Genomic DNA, 21,037 nt, shown 5'->3' on the forward strand with positions numbered 1-21,037 from the left:
GTGCTGAATTTAATACTACTAGTACCTCAAATATAGAACTATGGTCAACAATACCAGAAAAATAAACTTCATTTTGAATTATGTAATTGTCTTCATAGGTAGGGTGGTTTGTTGTTGCTGTGTTATATAGATAAAAATGATCCCTTATCCATTTGTAAAAGCCTGTCAAAAATTAAATATATTGTTTCTCTATTGTTGTGACCTGCCCTAAGCCCACTTGCTGGGAGGTGGGATATAAATTAAAATAAAAAAAAGATAATTCTCCAAAAAGATTCAACATGGCTAAATGTAGAGACCTGAGCCTGAATTTTGCAACCACAAACGTATTTCACTTTTACATCTTTCTCTAATTTGCACCATAGATTTAATGGTGCAAATTAGAGAAAGATGTAAAAGTGAAATACTTTTGTGGTTAAAAATTCAGGCTCAGGCAAACCACCCCGTAAAAAGTCTGCCGTGAAAACGTCGTCAGAGCAATGTCACCCCAGAGTCGGAAACGACTGGTGCTTGCACAGGGGATCTTTCCTTTCCTTTTCCTGGATTTAATGCTCTATTCAGTGCCATTTATGGAGAAAGAATGAGCAAGGAACAGTAGCTTTACAAATATTAGAGGACATGGGCTGTGCATGGCTTGTTATGTTCTTTGAAAGGGGACTGTCAGGCACATGGAATGCAGGGTTGGCCCTGCCACTAGGCAAACTAGGTGATAGCCTAGGGTGTTGGCCTTCTGGGTGCGCTGAATTGGGTACCCCTATGTGATTCAGTGACATTATCAGTGCTGGGGGGTGTGTGTGCCAACCTTGCCTAGGGTGCCAGACAGTCTAGGGCTGGCCCTGATGGCATGCCATTGAGGATGGATGGGAGGGAGGATTTGGAGGGGTCTGTAAAAATTCCGAATGAAAATGGTGGTCTCTGGGTTGCTAAAGTATGAGATATGTTGCATTAGCTGATTTTTTTGCGGGGAGGGGCAGTTTCCACTTTAAACACAAGCAAGCAGGAAGCTTTTTCTCAGCAGGACCATTTCATGCTGCAGTTGAAACCAGGAACTTTTCCATGAGAAAATTTCCTGTCAGTGTGGTTGCCAGGTCTCCCCTGGCCACTGGCAGGGGGTGGAGGAGTAGGTTTTCCACATCCAGGTTGGGACACTGAGATTTCGGGATGGTGCCTGGGGAGGACAGGGAACTCAGTGGGGTACAATGTCACAGAGTCCACCTTCCAAAATAGCAATTTTCTTGAGGAACTGCTCAGCTAATAAATAACTTGTAGAGAGGATAAGGTATTTTTTTGTGGGTATGTGTGGGGGAAGAAACCCTTACTGGTGATCACTATAAATACCATACTCTTCAAGACTCTCTTGAGCGCTATACTTTACCCCAAAGCACTTATTTTTTAAAAGTTTACAAAATAGTATAGGGGCACGGGGGAGAGATATTTGTCCCTTGCCACCAGTGACATGACTTATGGTAACAAGGGCAATTGATATGTTGGGGGTAGAGGGGGGAATACTGGAAACCTGAAAAGTAGTGCTGTCTCAAGACTAAACATCTGGATCTGTACATGACTGTTACTCTCTTTAAAAAAAAAATAAAACAACAACCCCTACATATGGAAAGATTCTTTTAACCTTTCTAGCAGATGAGGGGGGTGTTCTTCATTTCCGGAATCAGGCTGGATTTGCAACTCGAATAGAATTTACTTCCTAGTAGGTTAAGTTGAAGATGGCAGTTCTAACAGTCATACCTATTAGGCCCCTTCCTTCCATATTCTGTCTTGGAAAATACAACCATCCTGGTACTTTAAAAGGGGTGGGGGGTGGTATAGCGGTGTATGCGTGCAGCGAGGATGCTTGCCTCTTCTGATCCTTTGTAACAAAGCGATTGGCTGGTTCCATTGGTCGGGGATGGGGAGGGGTTACTTAATCTGATGTCACAAGCCTACAAGTGGGGGAAGGAGTTATTTATAGAGGCGAAGAGCAGCTGCGAGGAAGCGTTGGTGAGTCGGGGGGGGGGGACGAAAAGCGCGTGGTGGCGTATTTTATTTTCCTTCGTGCGGGCCTCGTTTTCTCGCAGGGAGGGAAGCAGGCAGGCAAAGTCAAGCCTTAGATCCGGGAAAGATCCGGTCGGAGAGGGACGGCGGCGCTGTGCTAATCGGGGCCCATCTTCTCTTGTTTAGCTTGCTGCTTGATTCGCTGCCGGGCGAAGAAGAGGAAGGAGATCTTTTGAAAACCCGAAAGGAGATCAGACGTGATGGATCCGTGTCACACCGAAGAGACTGGCCCCGAGATCCCCGGCCTCGGTGAGTGGGCTTTGCCGATTGGCTGCGGAAACAAGGAAGGAATCTGCGGCCTAGCGACCGTTGAGGCCGTTGCTGCGGCCTTTGGAACGCTGGCGCAGGCTGGGGGAGGGGCCTCGAGCTAGCCCTCTCAAACCCGCCGCCTCGGCAAGGATATGTAAGTGTCCCTCTTCGCCTGCCTATGCGGGGGAGGAATTTGACCTCCCCTAGACCCCCTTCGGTAGGGAGCGTGACAGGAGTGCTCCCCCCCCCCCCCCGGGTTCTTTCTTTCAACACGTCCTGTCTCCGCCATTGTGGTGGGTGTTGCCCAATCTTGCGTGCTGCGCTTGCGGCGGCCATTCCGAGGCCTAGAGTGTATGACAGTAGTGTGGCGTAGGCTGCGAGGGGGGGGGGGACTGCCCATTTTAACCGCCCGCCCCGTAGCTCGCCAGAGAGGGTAAAAGAAGCTCTCGGAGAACGATTGCCCTTGAGTACCGGGAGGGGAAGTTATTTATTTGGGTAACACCTAAGTGGAAATCCCTGAAATGGAGGGGAGTGGAACACGTGACTTGATGGCGATCGCGAGACGGGCCTAGTGGCTGGTTGGAGAAAGGCCCCCCCCCCCCCCCCGCAAATTAAGACTGCACAATACTACTGTCACAAACGCTGAAAGGGCAACGTTGCCGCCATGTTCTATCTTTAATCCTACCCTAACGATCTCATTTTATTAGCCGAACAGCGTCGGTGGCTAAGCATATATAGTTTCCTTGCTTGGGCCTACATTCAAATTAAGCCTTTTGACTATCAATAAATACCTGCATTGGCATAGAATAAAAAGGACAGATAACGACCACAGGTTTTAAGTATACCATGACAGTCATCGCAGCAGAGCTTCTCTGGTATTCTTTAACCCTCATACCAAGAAAGTAAACCTTTCGGCTTTTATCTGAAAGCAATTTCTGGAAACTGAATGCTGAAGTGTTAAAACACCTCCATTTCCAGTAGGGGAGGGGAGAAATCGCCTTTGTACATAAAGAGAAAAAACATTGAGTAGCTTGGATACACCTGGTCCTTAAGATCTAACTATTTAATCTGTCTAAAGAAACATAAATACTGCAACTCATCTGTACTTCAGCCATTGTTTCCACATAAATGTACCCAGAATCACTGTAACTTACGTTTGCAGGACCATATTCCATGTCTAACGTGAACAACAATGAAGCTATGACTTCTTTGTAAATCTGTGGTATATATCGTTCCTCTGAGAAATGGCATGCTACTGGATTCAGGAGTTTGTAACATTTCTTAACCATCCTAGTGTTCTGGTGATTCTAATTTGACAAAGTGGCTATTAATATAGTAATATCCATCTGCTTGGGGTATCATTTATTATGCTATGAACTGGTTGTAGATGAAATAGTTGCACAACTTTGAGTTTATAGAATGTTTATTACAGCAAAATCGCAGTAAATATTTAATCACTTGGACATAAGCACATAACCTATCATGATTAAGGTGTACAACATTTCTAATATTGCATTATACTAAAATTATTTACAAATGAAGTTTTGTCCTTGGAAAAACATAGTCAATCATCACTCTCTTGCTTCAACACAACTCCAATCATAAAATGAGTGCCTCTTACAGTCTCAGTGTCTTCGCTGTTGCATTAAAGCTTTGATTCTCAAATATATAGCAGACTTTACATGCTCAAGTAGAAGAAAAACAGCATTAAGAGACTATTTACATGCAGATAATTTATGCCCATTCCAGATAGTTTAGAAAATGACAGATTTCCAGATGTCCTGGTTGAACACCATCTTGCTCCTAAGCAGTCAAAAAAGCTTTGACCTGTCAAAATAACATAAACTGTGTATTTAGGAAAGTATTCAGAATCCTGGGAGTCTTGCCTTTGTCCTTCCAAAAACTAAAACCCAACTTCATTTAAATCATACTGACATGCAGACCTTCTGACATACTGCCTAATTTATACTTTACAGTCTTACTATATTGATTTATATTATGTGAATGAGAATTCCTAGCTCTTATTTTTGGATTCTTTTAAAAACAAAGGGGGCATCTTTCACTGTTTTTGTATAGGAAAAGGATTCAGTAGTAAAGGATTATTTTTAAGTCTGAACACAGTTCTTCAAATACTTTCCGTGCAATCATAATAGCTGTACATTTTCAAGTGTATTTAAATTGATGGTGCTAGGATTACACTGTTGATGTACTAATTTTTCTAAATTCCATTCTAAATTGCAAAACAGGCAAGTGAAATCAAGTTAAGAAACCTTGCTAAGGGAAGTATGGATGAGATACTATTTGTGATACTTACTTTATCCAATAAGTACTGCTGTTTTATTTCATCATTTTTGAAATCTTCATTAACATCTAGAACCAGAATTGGTATGTCTCTAAGATTGTCAAAATCCACCCTACAAAGCAAAATTAGTTTGCACTGTAAATATATTTCAATCTGTAGTCCTTCATTACCCACTGTGGTGCTCCCTTGCTTTGCTCCCAAACCAGTTGGGGCATTCTTCCAACTCCATGTGATTACAGGAATACCAGTTCAGAGACTGCTGCCACCACTGTAGGAGGATGGTTGACGTGGAACCTTCAAACATTCTGTGATTTGGGTCCCAGTATCCCATAGCAGCCATTTTGTGATTCTGCCTAGTCATAGTCTCAATTTCAGAAGTGTTCAGAGGCAATGATGTGGGTTTCCTTGGATTCCCCCCCTGTGGAAAACGTTCTAAGCCAGAGGTGGCCAAACTGGCTGCTTCACACATACTGTGTGGCTCACAAAGACCCCACTGGCCCTATTGGCTGACTAGTAGAAGGCATTTCTCTTTAAATTGCTTCATGAAGCCAGCTGGCACCTTGGAGAACACATTTAAAGTTGAAGTGCTTTCTTTCCACCACCCCCTCCCCCAAACTTCCTTCCTGTCTTGTGGTTCTCAAACATCTGAAGTTTATTCTGTGTGGCTCTTGCATTAAGCAAGTTTGGCCACCCCTGTTCTAAGCCCATATTCTCAGGGTTAGAGATTGGGGACCCCTGTTCTGCCATATTTTTAGTCATAACTTACACACATTTATCAGAATGGGGACCCAAGGCAATTTACAATACAGTTTTCTATTATATCCTCATAACAATCCATTGTGGAAGGTTAGTCTGAAGGTGTGACTGGCCCATGACCATCCATTAAGCTTCCGTTGCTGAGTTGGGATTTGAACCTAAGATCTTGCTTCAGTGTCTCAAATGGAATAGATTGATTTAAGCAGAGATTCAGTTGAACATTCCACTATACAAGGTTTGCCCGGAAGCAGTCCACAATTATCTCACTACAACTTTAAATCACATTGGCATTCTTGGATTTGAATTCCTCATTAATTTTGAAGTGTAGTTGGCAGCTATATGACAGCTGTACACATTGCCTTTACCCTTTGTCGCAGTGTGGTTGTGAATATGAGATGGAGAAGAGAACAATGTTTAGTACTTTAAGCTCCACAGAAATGGAATTAAACTAGCTTTCATATAATGTGTATCTTATCCATTTTGTTGGAGTTAACAGAATATTTTGTTCCTGTTTAACATTTTTCAACTGTTGCTGGTAGGAAGGGTGGGATTTAAATTTAAATAAATAAATAAATAAATATTTGTTATACATAATAGGCTAACAGTAGAATCTATTTGTAAATAGTTACAAACCTCTAACATAGCATTCACAATTTTGGTATGATGCTATAAGATGTGCTTTAGAAAACATGGCAATGATGGGATTTAAATTAAACCTGCAGAATGGTGATTTAACTGACAGCTAAGAAAGTTACTTAGCATAGCAGGTCTGTGTAATGAAGTAATAGAAATGCTTACTTGATTGTCCTCTCTTGAAGCCAGGTTTCATGCTTATAGTGAAGGCTCTCCAGAAATTCTAGTTGAATTCCTTGTTCTTCTTCTCTGCCTCTACACTGCAGCCGTTCCATGCATTTCTAGGTTTTCAAAAGCCATACATTTATACACTCTAGCAGACATGATTCTTAGCATGATTCTCACATTAATAAAATAGATGTGGCTGCTGCACCTCTTGATCAGATTTTCAAAAAAGCAACTATAAATCCAACAAACAATGAATTACAATAAACAATGCCAATGGTATTGCAGACATTGAGACCACAGCCCTTTTCTTTATAAAAATGCCTTCTTGAACAGTTCCATTTTACACATTCTGTAGAACATCTTTCTGACCTTGTCAGGCAAGCCCATGCCATCAGAAGCATTCACTGCTTCTCCACAGCATTGTGATGAATTGGACATTTCCTGGGTTTTCCTCGGATTTTCTCTAATCTCTCACATATTTGCTGTGCTGCACAACACTTGGATGGCTGCTTTGTGAGTGGGAAAGCTTGAATTTCCTTGGTCCCACCCACATGGCAGCCATTTCCCCTGACCTTGAGGTTGCCATATTTTCCTCCATTACTGTTTTTTTAAAGGAATTATAATCTGTGTATGGTTTTTAAAACAAAGCATGTTCCTTTCATTATAGAAGCGTACTTTTTTAAAAAAATGAAAAAGCCCCGGTGGAGGCATTTGGGAAGCCCCATGGCTGCTGTCCTGTATTGACAGCATAAGAACAGGGTAACCATAGTAACCTGTGTTACTGTACTCCACAAATAGTTCTCAGCTAATATTGTTCCTTTATGCTGCTTTGGTTATAGTAAGTTAGTGGCTGTTGAGGACAAGTTCCTAAAATTTAAGAACTTGCCCTTTTTTGAAACAGGCCTGTGGTGTAACACTGAAAGAGCCTACTTTTTGTGAGTATAGTAAAGCATAGAAATGCAAAATTGAGAAATGTTTCACAGTTAATACGGGAAAATAATTCAGACCTTTAACTGAAATGTCTTTGTTTTAATTATTAATGTTTATTTAAATAAGCTTGGTGTTCTTAACATTGAAATCCTACAAGCATGAAGACTTTAAGCATTTAGAGCTGCACAGTATATGTCTCTAGGCAACAGTAAGTACTGATTATGATGTGGAATTTCTTGAAGTAATCTGACATTAGAAAGGTTGTGAGGTGTACCATTAGATTTATTCTCTGGACTACTGTTGATTTAAGTAAGTAGGGTGGACACATTGTGTATCTAAACTAGCTTTTAAGGGTAAGCCCAAGTACTGCAGTTGTCTGTGCTGCCTCAGTAATATCTCAAACCGTGGTAATCATTCTTGGGACCATAAAGGTCCTTCACCTTGAGAAGTAGCTGAGCTGAGGAGGTAGGTCTGAAGAGTGGTCTGCACACAGGAATTGGTTAAATCTTAGCTTAGCCAGAGGCTGGATCCCACAGTACAATTACAAATTCCAGAGCACCACAAATCTCTTTATATTGTATTGCATTGTATTTCATTTCACATAGAGAGAAATATCTAGGTGGCACTAACAATATTATATTAAGCTACCTAGACTGGACTGGAAAAAAAACATACCTGGGGGGTTGTTCGGAGGTAGATAATACCATCTAACTCCATGGTTGATTCAAACTGTTTCAGAAGCCATGCATGGCAGTCCTTATAAATTGCCCACTCTGTTTCATTGATATCTCCTGATTCAAATAAATTGGAGGCAAAAATATACCTGTAAAGCAATTTGATTACATTGAGTACAAGAATGCACTAGGATTGCAATATAAAACATCTGGATATTAAATCTAAAATCTTTCTCTGAACTCCACTTTTGCCTATCAAGTCAGGTAAGTGGGAATAGCCCTAACAAACTATTGACTGTGTGGATTACAAATGAAAAAATTGCAAAATATAAAGAACTTTGCATCCAAGATATAAATATATCTTGCATCCAAGATATAAAATATATTTATATAAATATAATCGCTGAATTTGTATTTGTTAACTTAATGTTGGAAAATTAATTTTGATGTTTCTGCTAGTGTATGTGTAACACTTTTAAGGACTTTACTTAGGAATTTACATCAAAATGACTATTCATAATGCATTCTTGGTAGGTCTGCTTCATAGGATGCCTCTTAATTATTTGTCTGTGTGAAGGAATGAATGCTCTTACCTATCACTGTAGACTGATCTCTCAAAAAACTGCACAGGATGTTCTGCTTCATGTTGTTTGACAGAGATGGGTTTTAACTGTGCTTTAACTCTGCTTAAACAAGCATATGTCTGGAAGGTATAAGCCCACCTTGTAGGCTTACTGTACAGCATCTGGAGCAGGTTTCCTCCACTCTTTTGTGATGTTGAAAGCTCCTGATAGCAGAAATGGAATTTTTCAAAAATGAATTTACACTCCCCTCATTTTAGAAAGTAAAACTGACATTCAATATGTATGCTTTATACAAAGCATAAAGTATTTTGAATCTGAACACTTACAGTATCAAAAATCTTTTACTTGAAGTTGGAGTACTTGTAACTTAGTTTCCCTCTGGCTATATTTGACTACTCTTGGGAACTGCAGAATATTATAAGAATATTCTTTTTAAAACACCAGTTAGTTACTGCTATCTTACCTCCTCAACACAAATGCTATTGTACTTACTTCATGTTCATTTTCGGATGTCTGAACGTTACACCACTTAGCTATTGGTTCAGGAATTACTTCCCATTCATCATTGTGTTTCTCTAGAATACGTACAAATGTGGACTTCCCTGCAGCTGTTGGAAGACATTAGTGGACATTGTAACCAGACATGGAGCAATATATTATAAAGGGCTGTGTTTTATTGTGCACAGCCACCTTCTAAAATTTTCAAATGCTTATCTGCATGTTTATGTGCACCCTAATTATGATACTACTTGTAAGTCCTGATTTGGAATAGATTGATATTTCATCATCCCTGACTTGAGTTCTAATTTCCAGAGGATAAAATACTAAATGGTACAATATGTCCTGTAAAAATCAGAGGAAGGGAACCTGAGGTGTTGAAAAGAGTCAAACCTAGTGACCTATTTAAATTTCCATCCTTTGCGGCAATGCTTTGAAAATAAGGCACTCATCTGTAAGAATAGCAAGAAATAATTGTTTACTGCAGGCTAGTTAGATCAGGATGACTCTCAAAGTACTCCTTCCTGAAATTTGGCGCCTTTTTTTGTTTGCTGTGGGAGGCTGCTGTTGTTGTAGCTGTTTGGAGAGGGGGCAGAGCAGTCATTTTTCGCAGTATGAGGACACACGTTTTCGTTTTACAGCAGTCTCTCTTAAACCAAGCTAGGACAGGTTCCTTTTAGAACAGAGAATGCTGAAAAAGTATCAGCTAACAAATCTAGCTAGTAAATCTAGGCTGAAGAGCAGGTTAGCACTTACCAATATTCCCTTCAATTGAAATTTTCTTGAGGCGTTTCTGGAAGCTGCGGTCTAAGGAGGTGGTTGGACTGGGACAGAGGCGCTTGCTTGGAGAATGCATCGTAAACCGGTGGTTACGTACTCCGCAAGAAAGAACCGAGTTGAGCAGCTCCCGCGCTTTCTTCAATTTAAGACTCCCGCCTCTGTTTAGCCAATCATGCTGATGCCTTTGCCCCTCCCTTTCGTCTCTAAAACCACCCTCCTTTGGAGGCTGGGTCGATTCAGTGCGAATCCGCCATTTGTAAACAGCGCCCCCCCCCACCCCATCGGGTGCTGCTTGTCTGGCTAGGAGAGTGGGTCGGGCCTTGTTTCAGGAAGTGCTACATTGATAGAGCGGGAATTTAACTCCATGCTGCGCAGTTGAGCACTAGCATGCTGCGTGTATTCGAGTTGCTAATTTAAAAGGAAGCTGCAGTGAAATCATTTGGGACGTAGCTCTTGACGTAAGGAAGGAATTCGTAGAGGACTCCGTGTCCTTACTCTTCGGAGTTATGAAAATGTATCGTGCAGTAAATCGATCCAAATATGCTGGAAAACAGTTGATAACTGCTTCTCGTGGTTTTCTAGTTGCCTTCTAAGGGCACTTTGGCAGTTGTTCGAAACGATCGAGTATGAAAGCTCAGTAATGTAATTTTGAATGCTGCTTAATCTGTGATTTGAGTTTTTGATAAAACGCGAGCTGTATTCTAAATGTTTGGGCTTGAGCGTTGAGTCAGCACAAATTGAATGCACGGACTGAAGATCAGGGCTTTGTTCTCGGACGCATGCGCAAGACACGAGTGGTATTCTTTCGCGGGAAGTAGAGTAGATTGTGGAACTGGGGAGGGGCAGGATTGGAATGAACTTGCCCGGTTTTATGCATAGTCGTTATATTTGGTTCCGTGCGTATTATTCTCGTTGTAGGCGCATAACTGATGAAGTCTTAGAATCGCGAGAGGTGGTTGTTGTTAAAGAGCATGCGTGGATAGCCCTGGAAAAAAAGGGGGGGGGTTGAACTCGGTAAGACGCGTGCGCTGTATGGTTTAAGTACGCGCATGCCCTTTCTGCTTTATTCTCGGCCACGCCGCGCCAGACTTTAGAAACAGGTGAGCTGGGTGGGTGTTCTCTCAGTTTAGCGGCCGGTAAATATAGTCTTTTCTGAAGCATCTGCGTTGATCAGGCGTCCTACTCCATAGCCGACTCGTTTCTGAGTTGCCAGCGGTGGCTGAGGCCTATTCTTTGTGAGGCGGAGGCGGCGCCAGAGATCGGCCGAGCGGAAGCGCAAACAACCGCTCGGCGCCATTTCCTAACGCTCACCGCCGATCGGCTTTCTGAGTTAGAGAGGTGAAGAAACCCTTAAAACCGCCTACGCTACGCCGGAGGAGAATATCCGTTTGCGATGTGTACGTGGGGGAAGAACGATTTTGTTTTTTGGGTGACAGAATAAGTGTGGGAGGAGGGGTGGGCAACCGGGAAGTTTGCAGACAAGAGGGTGTGTTGGGTTGCCGATGTTATGTCCCACTCAGTGTGGCGACTTCTTTGTCTGCCCCGTAGCAACAGAAGGCGAAACTGAGACTACGCTCACTTCCAGTATGATGCTAAACACCGAAGGCGGAGAGGGTTATGTCGTGAAAGTGCGTGGGCTGCCCTGGTCCTGCTCTGCGGATGAGGTACAGAGATTTTTTTCGGGTAAGTGCTGTTTCCTGGTTCTTTTCGACCCCTCCCCCACGCCACATGGCATTCATGGTATATTTTTGGGGGACTTTAAATATTCTTTAGAAATGGGAAGAGCATGTGTTATTTGTTTCCTCCGTGGTATTTTATTTTTAGGTTGCAGGATGGATTCACTTCAGTCTTTTGCCACCAAATGGGGGTAGGCCTAAGGTGAAACGTTCCTTGCGGCAAGAGAGGATGCAGCTTAACTTTTAATTTCAGGAGCTATTAAAACATGCTACCTTTCCTCATGACTTCAGGTGGTTTAGATTTTATAAAGACCATATTTTTTAAGGTACAGATTTAAGAACGTTAGGATGATGGTGGTGAAGTAGTAACTAGTTCCAAGAAATGTGATTCTAAAAATAGCAAATGAAATGTAAAGTATAATAGATGTGAACAAAGTTGAATCCTTTTGGGATTTATTTCTTGTTTCTCCTTTTTTAACTCTTTGTGTTGTCTTACCTTTTCCATAGTGCTAATTTTTAGATAATTCACAGCAGGGCCTGTGTAATTTGGTGTTGCTTTGTATTGTTAATCTGTGCTTTTTATCTCTGGTTTTTCATACTCTGGCTAGATTCTTCTTACTTCAGAGGAAGGTACATTCACTTCCAATAAGTTTTCAGTATGTATAATTAAAATTGCAGCTCTGGCTTTACTGAACTCAGGATTTACTTCCAACCATGGTCTGTGGGTTAAACTTGTTGTCTGCTTTCTCTTAGAATGCAAAATACTAAATGGATCTTCAGGGGTCCGTTTTATCTACACAAGGGAAGGAAGACCAAGTGGAGAAGCATTTGTTGAACTGGAAACCGAAGAAGATGTGAAGCTAGCACTGAAAAAAGACAGAGAAACAATGGGACACAGATATGTTGAAGGTTTGGATTGAATTGACATAGTAACTGACTAGCTTTTGATTTGGGTGGAGTTTAAATGCATGACTTTTTTGTGAATGTAATGTGAATCTGTCCTCCAAATGATTGTTGTGCATTGAGCTTTTATGCTAAATTCCAAAATTCATTAATTCTGAGTGCCTCTTCCAGTCTTCAAGTCAAACAACGTTGAAATGGATTGGGTTCTGAAGCATACTGGTCCTAACAGCCCTGATACTGCTAATGATGGTTTTGTACGGCTTAGAGGACTTCCATTTGGTTGTAGCAAGGAAGAAATTGTTCAATTCTTCTCAGGTATGTGGGGTATAAATGAAAGCTATAGCTGCATTTGGTAAAGATTAGAATTCTAGAAGTGCTGAACCTAGTGCCTACTTACGTTAATAAAAACATGACTAAACTGCCAGTTTTGCAACAGGCTTGTGTATAGTTTACTTAAATCAAACCCTGATTTATTTTATGATTTGGGAACTACCTTCAAAATTTCAAATATCAACTAAGTTGATCTTAATTTAAGTGCTACAAATTTTGGATTTGGATAGTATGTTGTTTAAATAGATACTAATAGGTTGGAGCAAAAGCATTTTAACAATTCTAAGTCTGCTACTGCTCAGCTAAGCATTTAAAATGTCTAACTAAAAATGTTAGTGTCTGGAACATGGATGAGTAATTGTGATAATGTTGCTTAGCTTGGTGGGAAGTGGAATTAAATTCTGTGAAATAAACTTTTGCAATCAAGGTACTGAAGAGACATTTTGTATGTTCTAGGATAGTTCTGCAATTCAGCATCTTATGATTATTTGCATAATAAAAACTGGCTTGGCATGGAAATACTGTTCATATGAGAAACAAGGAATATATTTAAGTAGAAAAGTAACTTCCTAGAATTTTTAGAATATATTATAGTAGTTCAGATAAATTTGAATGTGTTTTATGTTGCATTATGATATGATCAACTTGAGCAATGTTAGGTTTTTTATTGAACATTTTTCTGCTTTATAGATCCTACTTTATTGTGTGCATTTATAGTTTGTTGAAATAAATATGAAAGTGTAAAAATTACTTTTGTTACTACCATTGAATGTTGCATGTAGTGTTTTAAGCAAGTTAAAGTAGATGCTTTTGATTGTATAAATGACCATACTGTATTTTTAAAGGAATTTATATTGAAATAATTGATATTTTTAGTAAAGTTATGGCTTTTATTATTTCCTTAACACAACCTGTGTTAATTAGAGAAAATATTGAACTAAAGTTACAGAAATGTAGTCTTTTTGCAAGCAGGCTGAGTTAAGAATCTGTCAAATAGTGTTTGTATATTTTTGTTATAGTGTTACTAGAATGGTGTTCTGAAATTAAAGTATAACATCTGGTGTATTTTAAAGCTATAAGAAAATCATGATTGGGCTTGTGATGTTAATATTACCCCCCTACTGGGGTTATTTGTCCTTGGGTTGAAGGGTTGGAAATCGTGCCAAATGGGATAACATTGCCGGTGGACTTCCAGGGGAGGAGTACGGGGGAGGCCTTCGTGCAGTTTGCTTCACAGGAAATAGCTGAAAAGGCTCTAAAGAAACACAAGGAAAGAATAGGGCACAGGTGGGGATGGATGGTTGGTTGGATATGTCGCTCTTCTTATGGTAAACTGTAATTAAATCCATATTCTCTCTTCTGAAATGCTCACCTCATAATATGTAATGCTATAGCCTACTAACATCTCCAATATAAGTTGTAAATGTTGTTTTTTTCTTTCACACATGTGCAGACTAGCTGAAATTCTAGTTCTGCTGTTAGCTTTGTAGATAACTTAAAACTGTTAAATATGTTTAATTTTCACAATTAAGGAAGTCGAGAGACTATGGCTTTAAATTTTTCTAATAGCACCAATTATGCCTATAGTTCTAAAGACACTTAGCTTCTTATTACACTAAGAAAATATAATTGTTAAATATGTTCTATAGATTGATGTAACATTTTCTTGTAATTTTTCACATTAACATAATTTCCAAAATGTCACAAAGGTATTTATTCTAAATTTTGTGACTTAATTAAAGCATGCACCTTTTAATGTTCATGTGCCATGCAAAAGCGAGGAATGGCTAAATGAGCACACACTTTGAAGTGTGCATATGGGTTAAAATTCTGGCGGAGGCTGGCTTTTTAACCCTATCTTTGTGTATTGCCATATGAGCAAAATGTGGGTCCTGTTGAGTGGATATTTCCCTCCAGGGTGCATTCTGTGATTGTCCTGAAGATTAAACCAGTTTGCTGTCCCTAACCCTTAAGGTTACAAATGCTCAGTAATTGAATTGTTATAGCCTTGGATTAAGATCCATAATTTAAAAAACAATTCTGGCTTAAAGTTGCCAGTTCCAAGGCTGTGGTATAAATTGTATTGCTTTGTATAAACTAGTGTGCAAGATAAGGAAAACTTAGCTTCTTTTATGTGTAAACTTCCTTAGGTACATTGAAATCTTCAAGAGCAGCAGAGCAGAAGTGCGTACTCATTATGATCCTCCCCGCAAACTAATGGCCATGCAGAGGCCAGGTCCTTATGACCGGCCAGGCGTGGGAAGAGGCTATAATAGCCTTGGCCGAGGAAGTGGATTTGAAAGAATGAGGCGTGGTGCTTATGGTGGAGGTACGTATATAGCATTTAAAATATAGTTGTCCTGTAATGCACCTGTAGAAGATTTGCTTCAATGTTATTTTAAATTCTGGCTTGCAGGCTATGGTGGCTATGATGACTACAATGGGTATAATGATGGCTATGGCTTTGGATCTGATAGATTTGGAAGAGGTAAGGATTCTTGATTAGGGCAAATGAAGTAACTTTTTCTACATACACAAGATTTAGAATGGACTCTTCTCTCCACAGGAATGTCAGACCATAGGTATGGCGATGGATCCTCCACTTTTCAAAGCACAACTGGTCACTGTGTACATATGAGAGGATTACCATACAGAGCTACAGAGAATGACATTTACAATGTAAGTAGACTTACTTTGGCAGACTGTATTTTTGGAGCAAGTTTGTGTATATCTTGTCCTTAATCTATCCAGTTCTTTTTTGGGGAGCATCACAGAATTTTAAAGCAAATTAACAATGGCTTCTGTTTGATATTCTCTATGTAGTTCTTTTCACCTTTGAATCCTGTAAGAGTCCACATTGAAATTGGACCTGATGGTCGAGTAACAGGGGAGGCAGATGTTGAGTTTGCTACTCATGAGGATGCTGTTGCTGCAATGTCTAAAGACAAAGCAAATATGCGTAAGTTTAAGTTGCCTTTTTTAAGGTAGAGTTTTTTGCTTCTGGATGGCAGGATTCTATTTAATATGTGTGTTGGTATTACTTGTTAATCTTGGTTGTAAATATTAGTCTTGGCATTGAAGATGCTTGCTTGTCAAGGAAGGCGTATGAATTCTTATGAGTTACCTTGTTATCTGTGTTTGTATTTCCTCAGAACACAGATATGTAGAACTCTTCTTGAATTCTACAGCTGGAGGAAGTGGTGGTGCATATGGCAGTCAGATGATGGGAGCAATGGGTATGTGCAAAGCAGTTCACTTTTCATTTTGGGTAATTTTCAAAGTTGGATAATCTTGTACAAGACCTTTACAACTGAAATTTATTTTCCAATCACAGTCAAGGAGACAGAAGGTGTAGTTCAGGACTGGAACACTAACACGCTGGCAGGTATAGCATTTAATTTCTTTATTTGCTGGTGTGAATGAATGAAGGGTGGTTGATAGTTGTTGTCAATATTTTATTCAAGACTATGGTGGTGGGTGGAATTTTATTGGTAACAGTTGTCATAGTGATTTCTTTTTTGCCTGGTGCTTTGTGGGACTGCCCTAAAATTTGGGTACAAGAGTTAAAAGAATTATCTTGAAGCCTGTCTTCTGATTTTTAAAATGTTTTTATTCTAACAAGTGGTGGCTAGTTTCATCTGTTGCTTGGGATATATGCTGCTTTTACAGCACTTTGCAGAATGGTTCAGGTGGCTTAGATTTTGTGTTTCACAAGATAAAAAGATGAAGTTTAAAAAGCAAGCTTCATATATTCAACTGCAAAAAAGTTTTACATAGCTACTGAAATGGGGTAGGAATTGGTTGTATTCTCCATATACTAGCTACAATTAGCTTTCTTAGATAAATAGAAAGCTGTTTTGCATATGACATCTGTAATCTAGAATAGAATTACTAGGCACTGATATGGAAAATCTGTGGCCACCAGTTGGCATTCCACTTCAGAGAGATGCATGTTTAAATGCTAAGCAAGCACTAATATATATATGTCACTTATTACCACTTAAGATGTGTGGGTGTACTTGTTGATTTCTGTTTCTGAAGTGCCTTCTGGCTGCAAGGAGTAAAAATGGCACAAAGAAAGAACAAAGCCACTTTCTAATTGGAACTGTAACAGCTCTCTGCAAATTTTTCCTCTAGCAGTGAAAGAGCAAATAAAATAGGAAGAACCTTTCAAATTAGAGGCCAGGTAACAGTGAAAACAAGAGCAGATTTTGGCTGTTTTTAGGTAGCATGTTCTCTATAGATTCTTATTTAAAAAATGCTAATCAAGGTCTTAACATACCTGCTGTTAACTTGAAAGGAAGCCAATCCAGTTACGGTGGTCCAGCTAACCAACAGTTGAGTGGAGGTTATGGAGGAGGCTACGGTGGTCAAAGCAGCATGAGCGGATATGGTAAGATGTTTTTATTAGTTTTAGAGGGGTGTGGTAAGAGTTGGCTAGTATTTTTTCTAAGGATTGATTTCTTCGGCAAATTAACATCAAATATGCTGAAATTGTCTCAAGTATTTAATTTTAAGCTACCTTTTACGATCTTAGGAAATAAAAAGTTAAGCGAAGCAAAGGAAAGGTTTCCTCCTAGCTGCTGCTCAAACCAGTTTTGTCTAAAACTAGATTGTTCGCTGGTGCAGTGCTAGCCTGGGTCAGTATCTGTGGAATAGTCAGTCAGTTTCATGGTGTGAGAAGTGCTATGTGTACTACTCTTTTCCAATAGAAGGAAGGCATTGAAGATGTTTTAGGATTTCCTTTGCACAAGCTTACAGAACATCTAGGAAACTGGTTTGCAGTTGGCATTATAGAGCATTGAACTTAATGAAACAGATATTAAACAGAAGAAAGTTGTCTTTTTGATAGTATAGTAGGAATATGCAAGGTGATACAAGTGGGATAATAGGGTTACGTGGGGAGGAGAATGTGTGTTCCTAGGGCTGTTATTTTTGCACTAAATTGTCTAATGCATGTTATTTGTTGTAGGTAACCAGAGTGCAATGAACAGCAGCTACTATAGTAGCGGCAATCGGGCATCCATGGGAGTGAACGGCATGGCTGGAATGTCTAACATGTCCAATATGAGTGGTGGTTGGGGAATGTAAACCGGCCATCTGACTTTTTGACAACTTTTTTTAAAAAACAAAAAACTAAGTTTAACAGTTTTGCAATACAAGCTTGTGATTTATGCTTTACTTGTAAGTGAATCAGGATCATTTTAAAACATTCAGGTTCAGTATTTTTTTGAATCTACTGAAACATTCATCTAGAGTGTAACAGTCAAGTAAAGAATTTCCTGTTAAACAATTTTCAGATTTTTTCCAGTTTTTGTTGTAGGAGTGTATTTGAGCAGTAAGCATATTTAGGTTAAAACTATTTCAATTATGTTAAGTGTTGCTCTTATACCATATAACACCAAACTGTTTTCAGTGCATGTTCAGGAACATGCTTTTTGTACAAACAAGATATAGGAGCTGTGTTGGCAACTCTCAAAAGTGAACATTTGGCATGTTAGTTCTAGTTTTTTCTTTTAATATCTTGTAAGGCATGTTTAAGCTTTTTAAGTTAATGGGGAAATGAGACGCAATACAGCTACCTTTAGGATTTTGGTCTTGGTGTTCGTACGAAATCTGAGGCCTTGATTTAATCTTTCATTGTATTGTGATTTACTTTTTGGTGTATTTGCGCTAAGTGAAACTTGTTGAAATAAAACATCCTTTTTAAAACTGGAATTTTTCTTGATTTCAAGTGAGTAATTGTGATAAACACTTCATCTGGAGGAAAAGCTCATTTCCCTCTATGCTCCCCTGGATCAGGCAGGTATGGAATTCTGCAGTGGAGCCAGTTCTCTGAAGCGTTTGGCCCTGGTGAAAGGAAAAGTGGGGTTGGAGAAAACATGTTTTACTGTGTGTAGATTTTGTTAGGGAAATATATTTGGCAGCCATTTTGTGACTTCCTTGATATCTCCCATGGAAGCCATTTTGTGGCTATACTTTCAAATGGCCACATGTAGAACAAAGGGTGGACTCCAGAGTTTAGGCCTTTTAAGTGCAAGGTCTGTGTGTGGGGAGAATATGGATGTCCCAAGCAGCCCCAAAATTCAGTTAAAAGAAATGAGTGGAACTCCTAGAAAGTAAAGGAGGAACGTAAAAGGAGAGGTGAGCCTGTGACCTTCGTGTTAAGTTGCAGAGAACTGCATTTGTCCAACAAAAGCGTGTGGCCATTGGGAAGACCATGAAAAAAGAAACGCATGGAAAATGCAAATCCCCAATAGTGGATCAAATGTCTGTATACAGTATTGGGGAGGCATCCTTAAATGCTGACAGCAGAGATCCTTGTCTGAACAATTCTGGAAACAGCTGCACAAGGTAATAGGTCAGTAGCAAGCCAATCTGAGTAGTGGTGTTTCACCTTAGGCTGATAAACTCATACCCTTAATGGTGGAATTTAGGTCTCGGGTAGCTGCATTGGGCCAAAAAAAATCCTGTAGTATCCTTTGAGGGCCAACCGCAAGGAGACACAATAGGACAAACTTGAGTTTTTTATTTATTTTCTTCAGGCTGGATGTTTTAAATGGGCAAGGAACCTATCATTAGGTTCTATGATGTAAGTTCTGGGGAACTTGGGGTTTTGCTGGTCCTAATACAAATATTGCATGGGATTTTTTCTGCTGCAGACTTTTGTGCACATTTATCCAGTTAATTTGACTGGACTTCGGCCATCTCTAGGTTATTCCCATCCATCCTTCAGGGAGGCAGGAAATACTTTTTTCTGCTTCCTGTTGGTGCCTTCGGAATGACCTGCCCTCCAGTTCTTTTCCTGCCTCTACAGGGAGAGCAGCTTAGATCAGGCCTTGCCTTTATCTAACTCTTAAACTCTAGATTTTTCTTGCATATTTTCCCTCATAACTACCTTTATATAATTCCTTCACTGTTCTGCCTTATATTCTAACTCATTTTGGTGAAGACTAACCAGATGACCCTAGCTCCTATGGCGACTGCATGAAAGCATTAGACTATACCCTGACGCTTTCTCCTATCAACTTCAACCCTCGACCACTGCAATGGTGTTTAACATCATTTTGCTTGGCATTTGCTGTTTTAGCACCACGCCCCCCCCCCCCCCCCCCCAGCATTTGTGCCATAAAGGACTAAGAAGTTCGAACTACGCAGATCCTTACTCCAAGTCCCTCCTTGGCCGGATCATATGTGTATGATACATGAACTGGGGACCGAACTCTCTAGCCCCCTTTCTTGGGGGGGGGAGGGGAATTGATACCTTGGGCAAGACATTTTATTCGGCTGGTACCCAGGCATTAAGATCCTCCGCTGCTCCACTCACACCAGCTACTGGTAGTTTATGTTAGGGCAGCAACTCTCAGAAGCACTGCCTCCCCCACCACCAGTATGTTCAGCATTTTGCTGTCAAACTAATTCAAAGGGGGCATGCTCTTGTCTTCACAACTCATCATTTGTAGTTGTTATTCCTGGATGCCAATCATGTCTTCAGTTGGGCACTAGAACATATACTGAAGTCTTCCTGCTCAAGACAGTTGTCCACTCTACTGCAGATACTGTTTGGCATGAGATGCTTGGGAGTATCAACGCTCTACAATCTGGGTCTGCCTCCAGGTTCTATGCCATCTGGGACACAGCCTAGAACAAACGACAATCCTAGCACCAACCATCTGAACTCTCCTGGAAGCAGGGTTCTGCCTCAGTACTAACCAACACCTTTTCTCTCTTACCTGAGAGAATGTAGTGCAGCTGCATCAGCTAACTGCCAGTTGAAGGCTCATATTAATACCAACTGTCCTTCTGGCAGAAGTCCAGTTATTCCTGATCAGAGACTAAGCTCTTCTACCCTTCCAAGTTTCCACCTTCCCTTTCAGTACTTCATGTCATCAAGAACAAGACCTGGAGGCCTCTGCCTCATCAGGATCCACAGAGCACTAGATGAAGATGATATTGGATTTATATCCCGCCCTCCACTCAGAAGAGTCTCAGAGCGGCTCACAATCACCTTTACCTTCCTCCCCCACAACAGACACCCTGTGCGGTGGGTGGGGCTGGAGAGGGCTCTCACAGCAGCTGCCCTTTCAAGGACAACCTCTGCCAGAGCTATGGCTGACCCAAGGCCATGCTAGCAGGTGCAAGTGGAGGAGTGGGGAATCAAACCTGGTTCTCCCAGATAAGAGTCTGCGCACTTAACTACACCAAACTGGTTCTCCAATTGACACTAGTACTAGTCCCTCTAGTACAATTTGAGTAGGACTGCCCTGTATGATATGCTCCTGCCAAGTAACGTGAAGTAGGGATTGGCACCCCTAATTTACTGTGTGTATTCCCACTACATTTCAGTTGAACCACTTCACTTCCATTGGGCACTTGAAATCATCATGCATCCCTCTCATACTATAATGTTCCTCAGCCTGCTCTGATTCCTAGGTTTAACCACACTCCTGTAACTGTTGGTTGCTAACTCCAAACAGATCTTCATTTTCAATGCTCAGTCCACTTTGA

At 40.4% G+C, this 21,037-nt stretch overlaps 2 protein-coding genes across 13 annotated transcripts; one reads left to right on the top strand and one right to left on the bottom strand.

Moving 5' to 3' along the window:
• The first annotated feature begins 1,982 nt into the window (after nucleotides 1-1,982).
• HNRNPH1 (heterogeneous nuclear ribonucleoprotein H1) lies at nucleotides 1,983-18,247 on the top strand. 12 transcript variants are annotated; one of them, XM_060240349.1, is made up of 13 exons: nucleotides 1,983-2,295; nucleotides 11,169-11,303; nucleotides 12,050-12,205; nucleotides 12,371-12,514; nucleotides 13,678-13,816; nucleotides 14,680-14,858; nucleotides 14,946-15,017; nucleotides 15,075-15,208; nucleotides 15,353-15,488; nucleotides 15,682-15,765; nucleotides 15,864-15,914; nucleotides 16,830-16,922; nucleotides 17,502-18,247. In XM_060240349.1, the coding sequence occupies exons 1-13, from the start codon at nucleotides 2,247-2,249 to the stop codon at nucleotides 17,618-17,620; spliced, it is 1,491 nt and encodes a 496-aa protein (XP_060096332.1). In that variant the 5' UTR covers nucleotides 1,983-2,246; the 3' UTR covers nucleotides 17,621-18,247. The 12 variants fall into 12 exon arrangements, with proteins under 12 accessions (XP_060096332.1, XP_060096335.1, XP_060096333.1 ...); XM_060240352.1 differs by having other exon boundaries at nucleotides 15,096-15,208; XM_060240350.1 differs by having other exon boundaries at nucleotides 11,175-11,303.
• On the bottom strand, nucleotides 3,701-10,610 carry LOC132572858 (deoxycytidine kinase 2-like). The gene is made up of 7 exons (XM_060240362.1): nucleotides 9,597-10,610; nucleotides 8,835-8,950; nucleotides 8,352-8,545; nucleotides 7,760-7,907; nucleotides 6,152-6,267; nucleotides 4,610-4,709; nucleotides 3,701-4,122 (listed from the first exon to the last, which is right to left on the bottom strand). The coding sequence occupies exons 1-7, from the start codon at nucleotides 9,694-9,696 to the stop codon at nucleotides 4,099-4,101; spliced, it is 798 nt and encodes a 265-aa protein (XP_060096345.1). The 5' UTR covers nucleotides 9,697-10,610; the 3' UTR covers nucleotides 3,701-4,098.
• Nucleotides 18,248-21,037: the final 2,790 nt, after the last annotated feature.

This window comes from Heteronotia binoei, chromosome 5, assembly GCF_032191835.1.
Source record: "Heteronotia binoei isolate CCM8104 ecotype False Entrance Well chromosome 5, APGP_CSIRO_Hbin_v1, whole genome shotgun sequence".
In the NCBI taxonomy this organism is placed as follows: domain Eukaryota; kingdom Metazoa; phylum Chordata; class Lepidosauria; order Squamata; family Gekkonidae; genus Heteronotia; species Heteronotia binoei.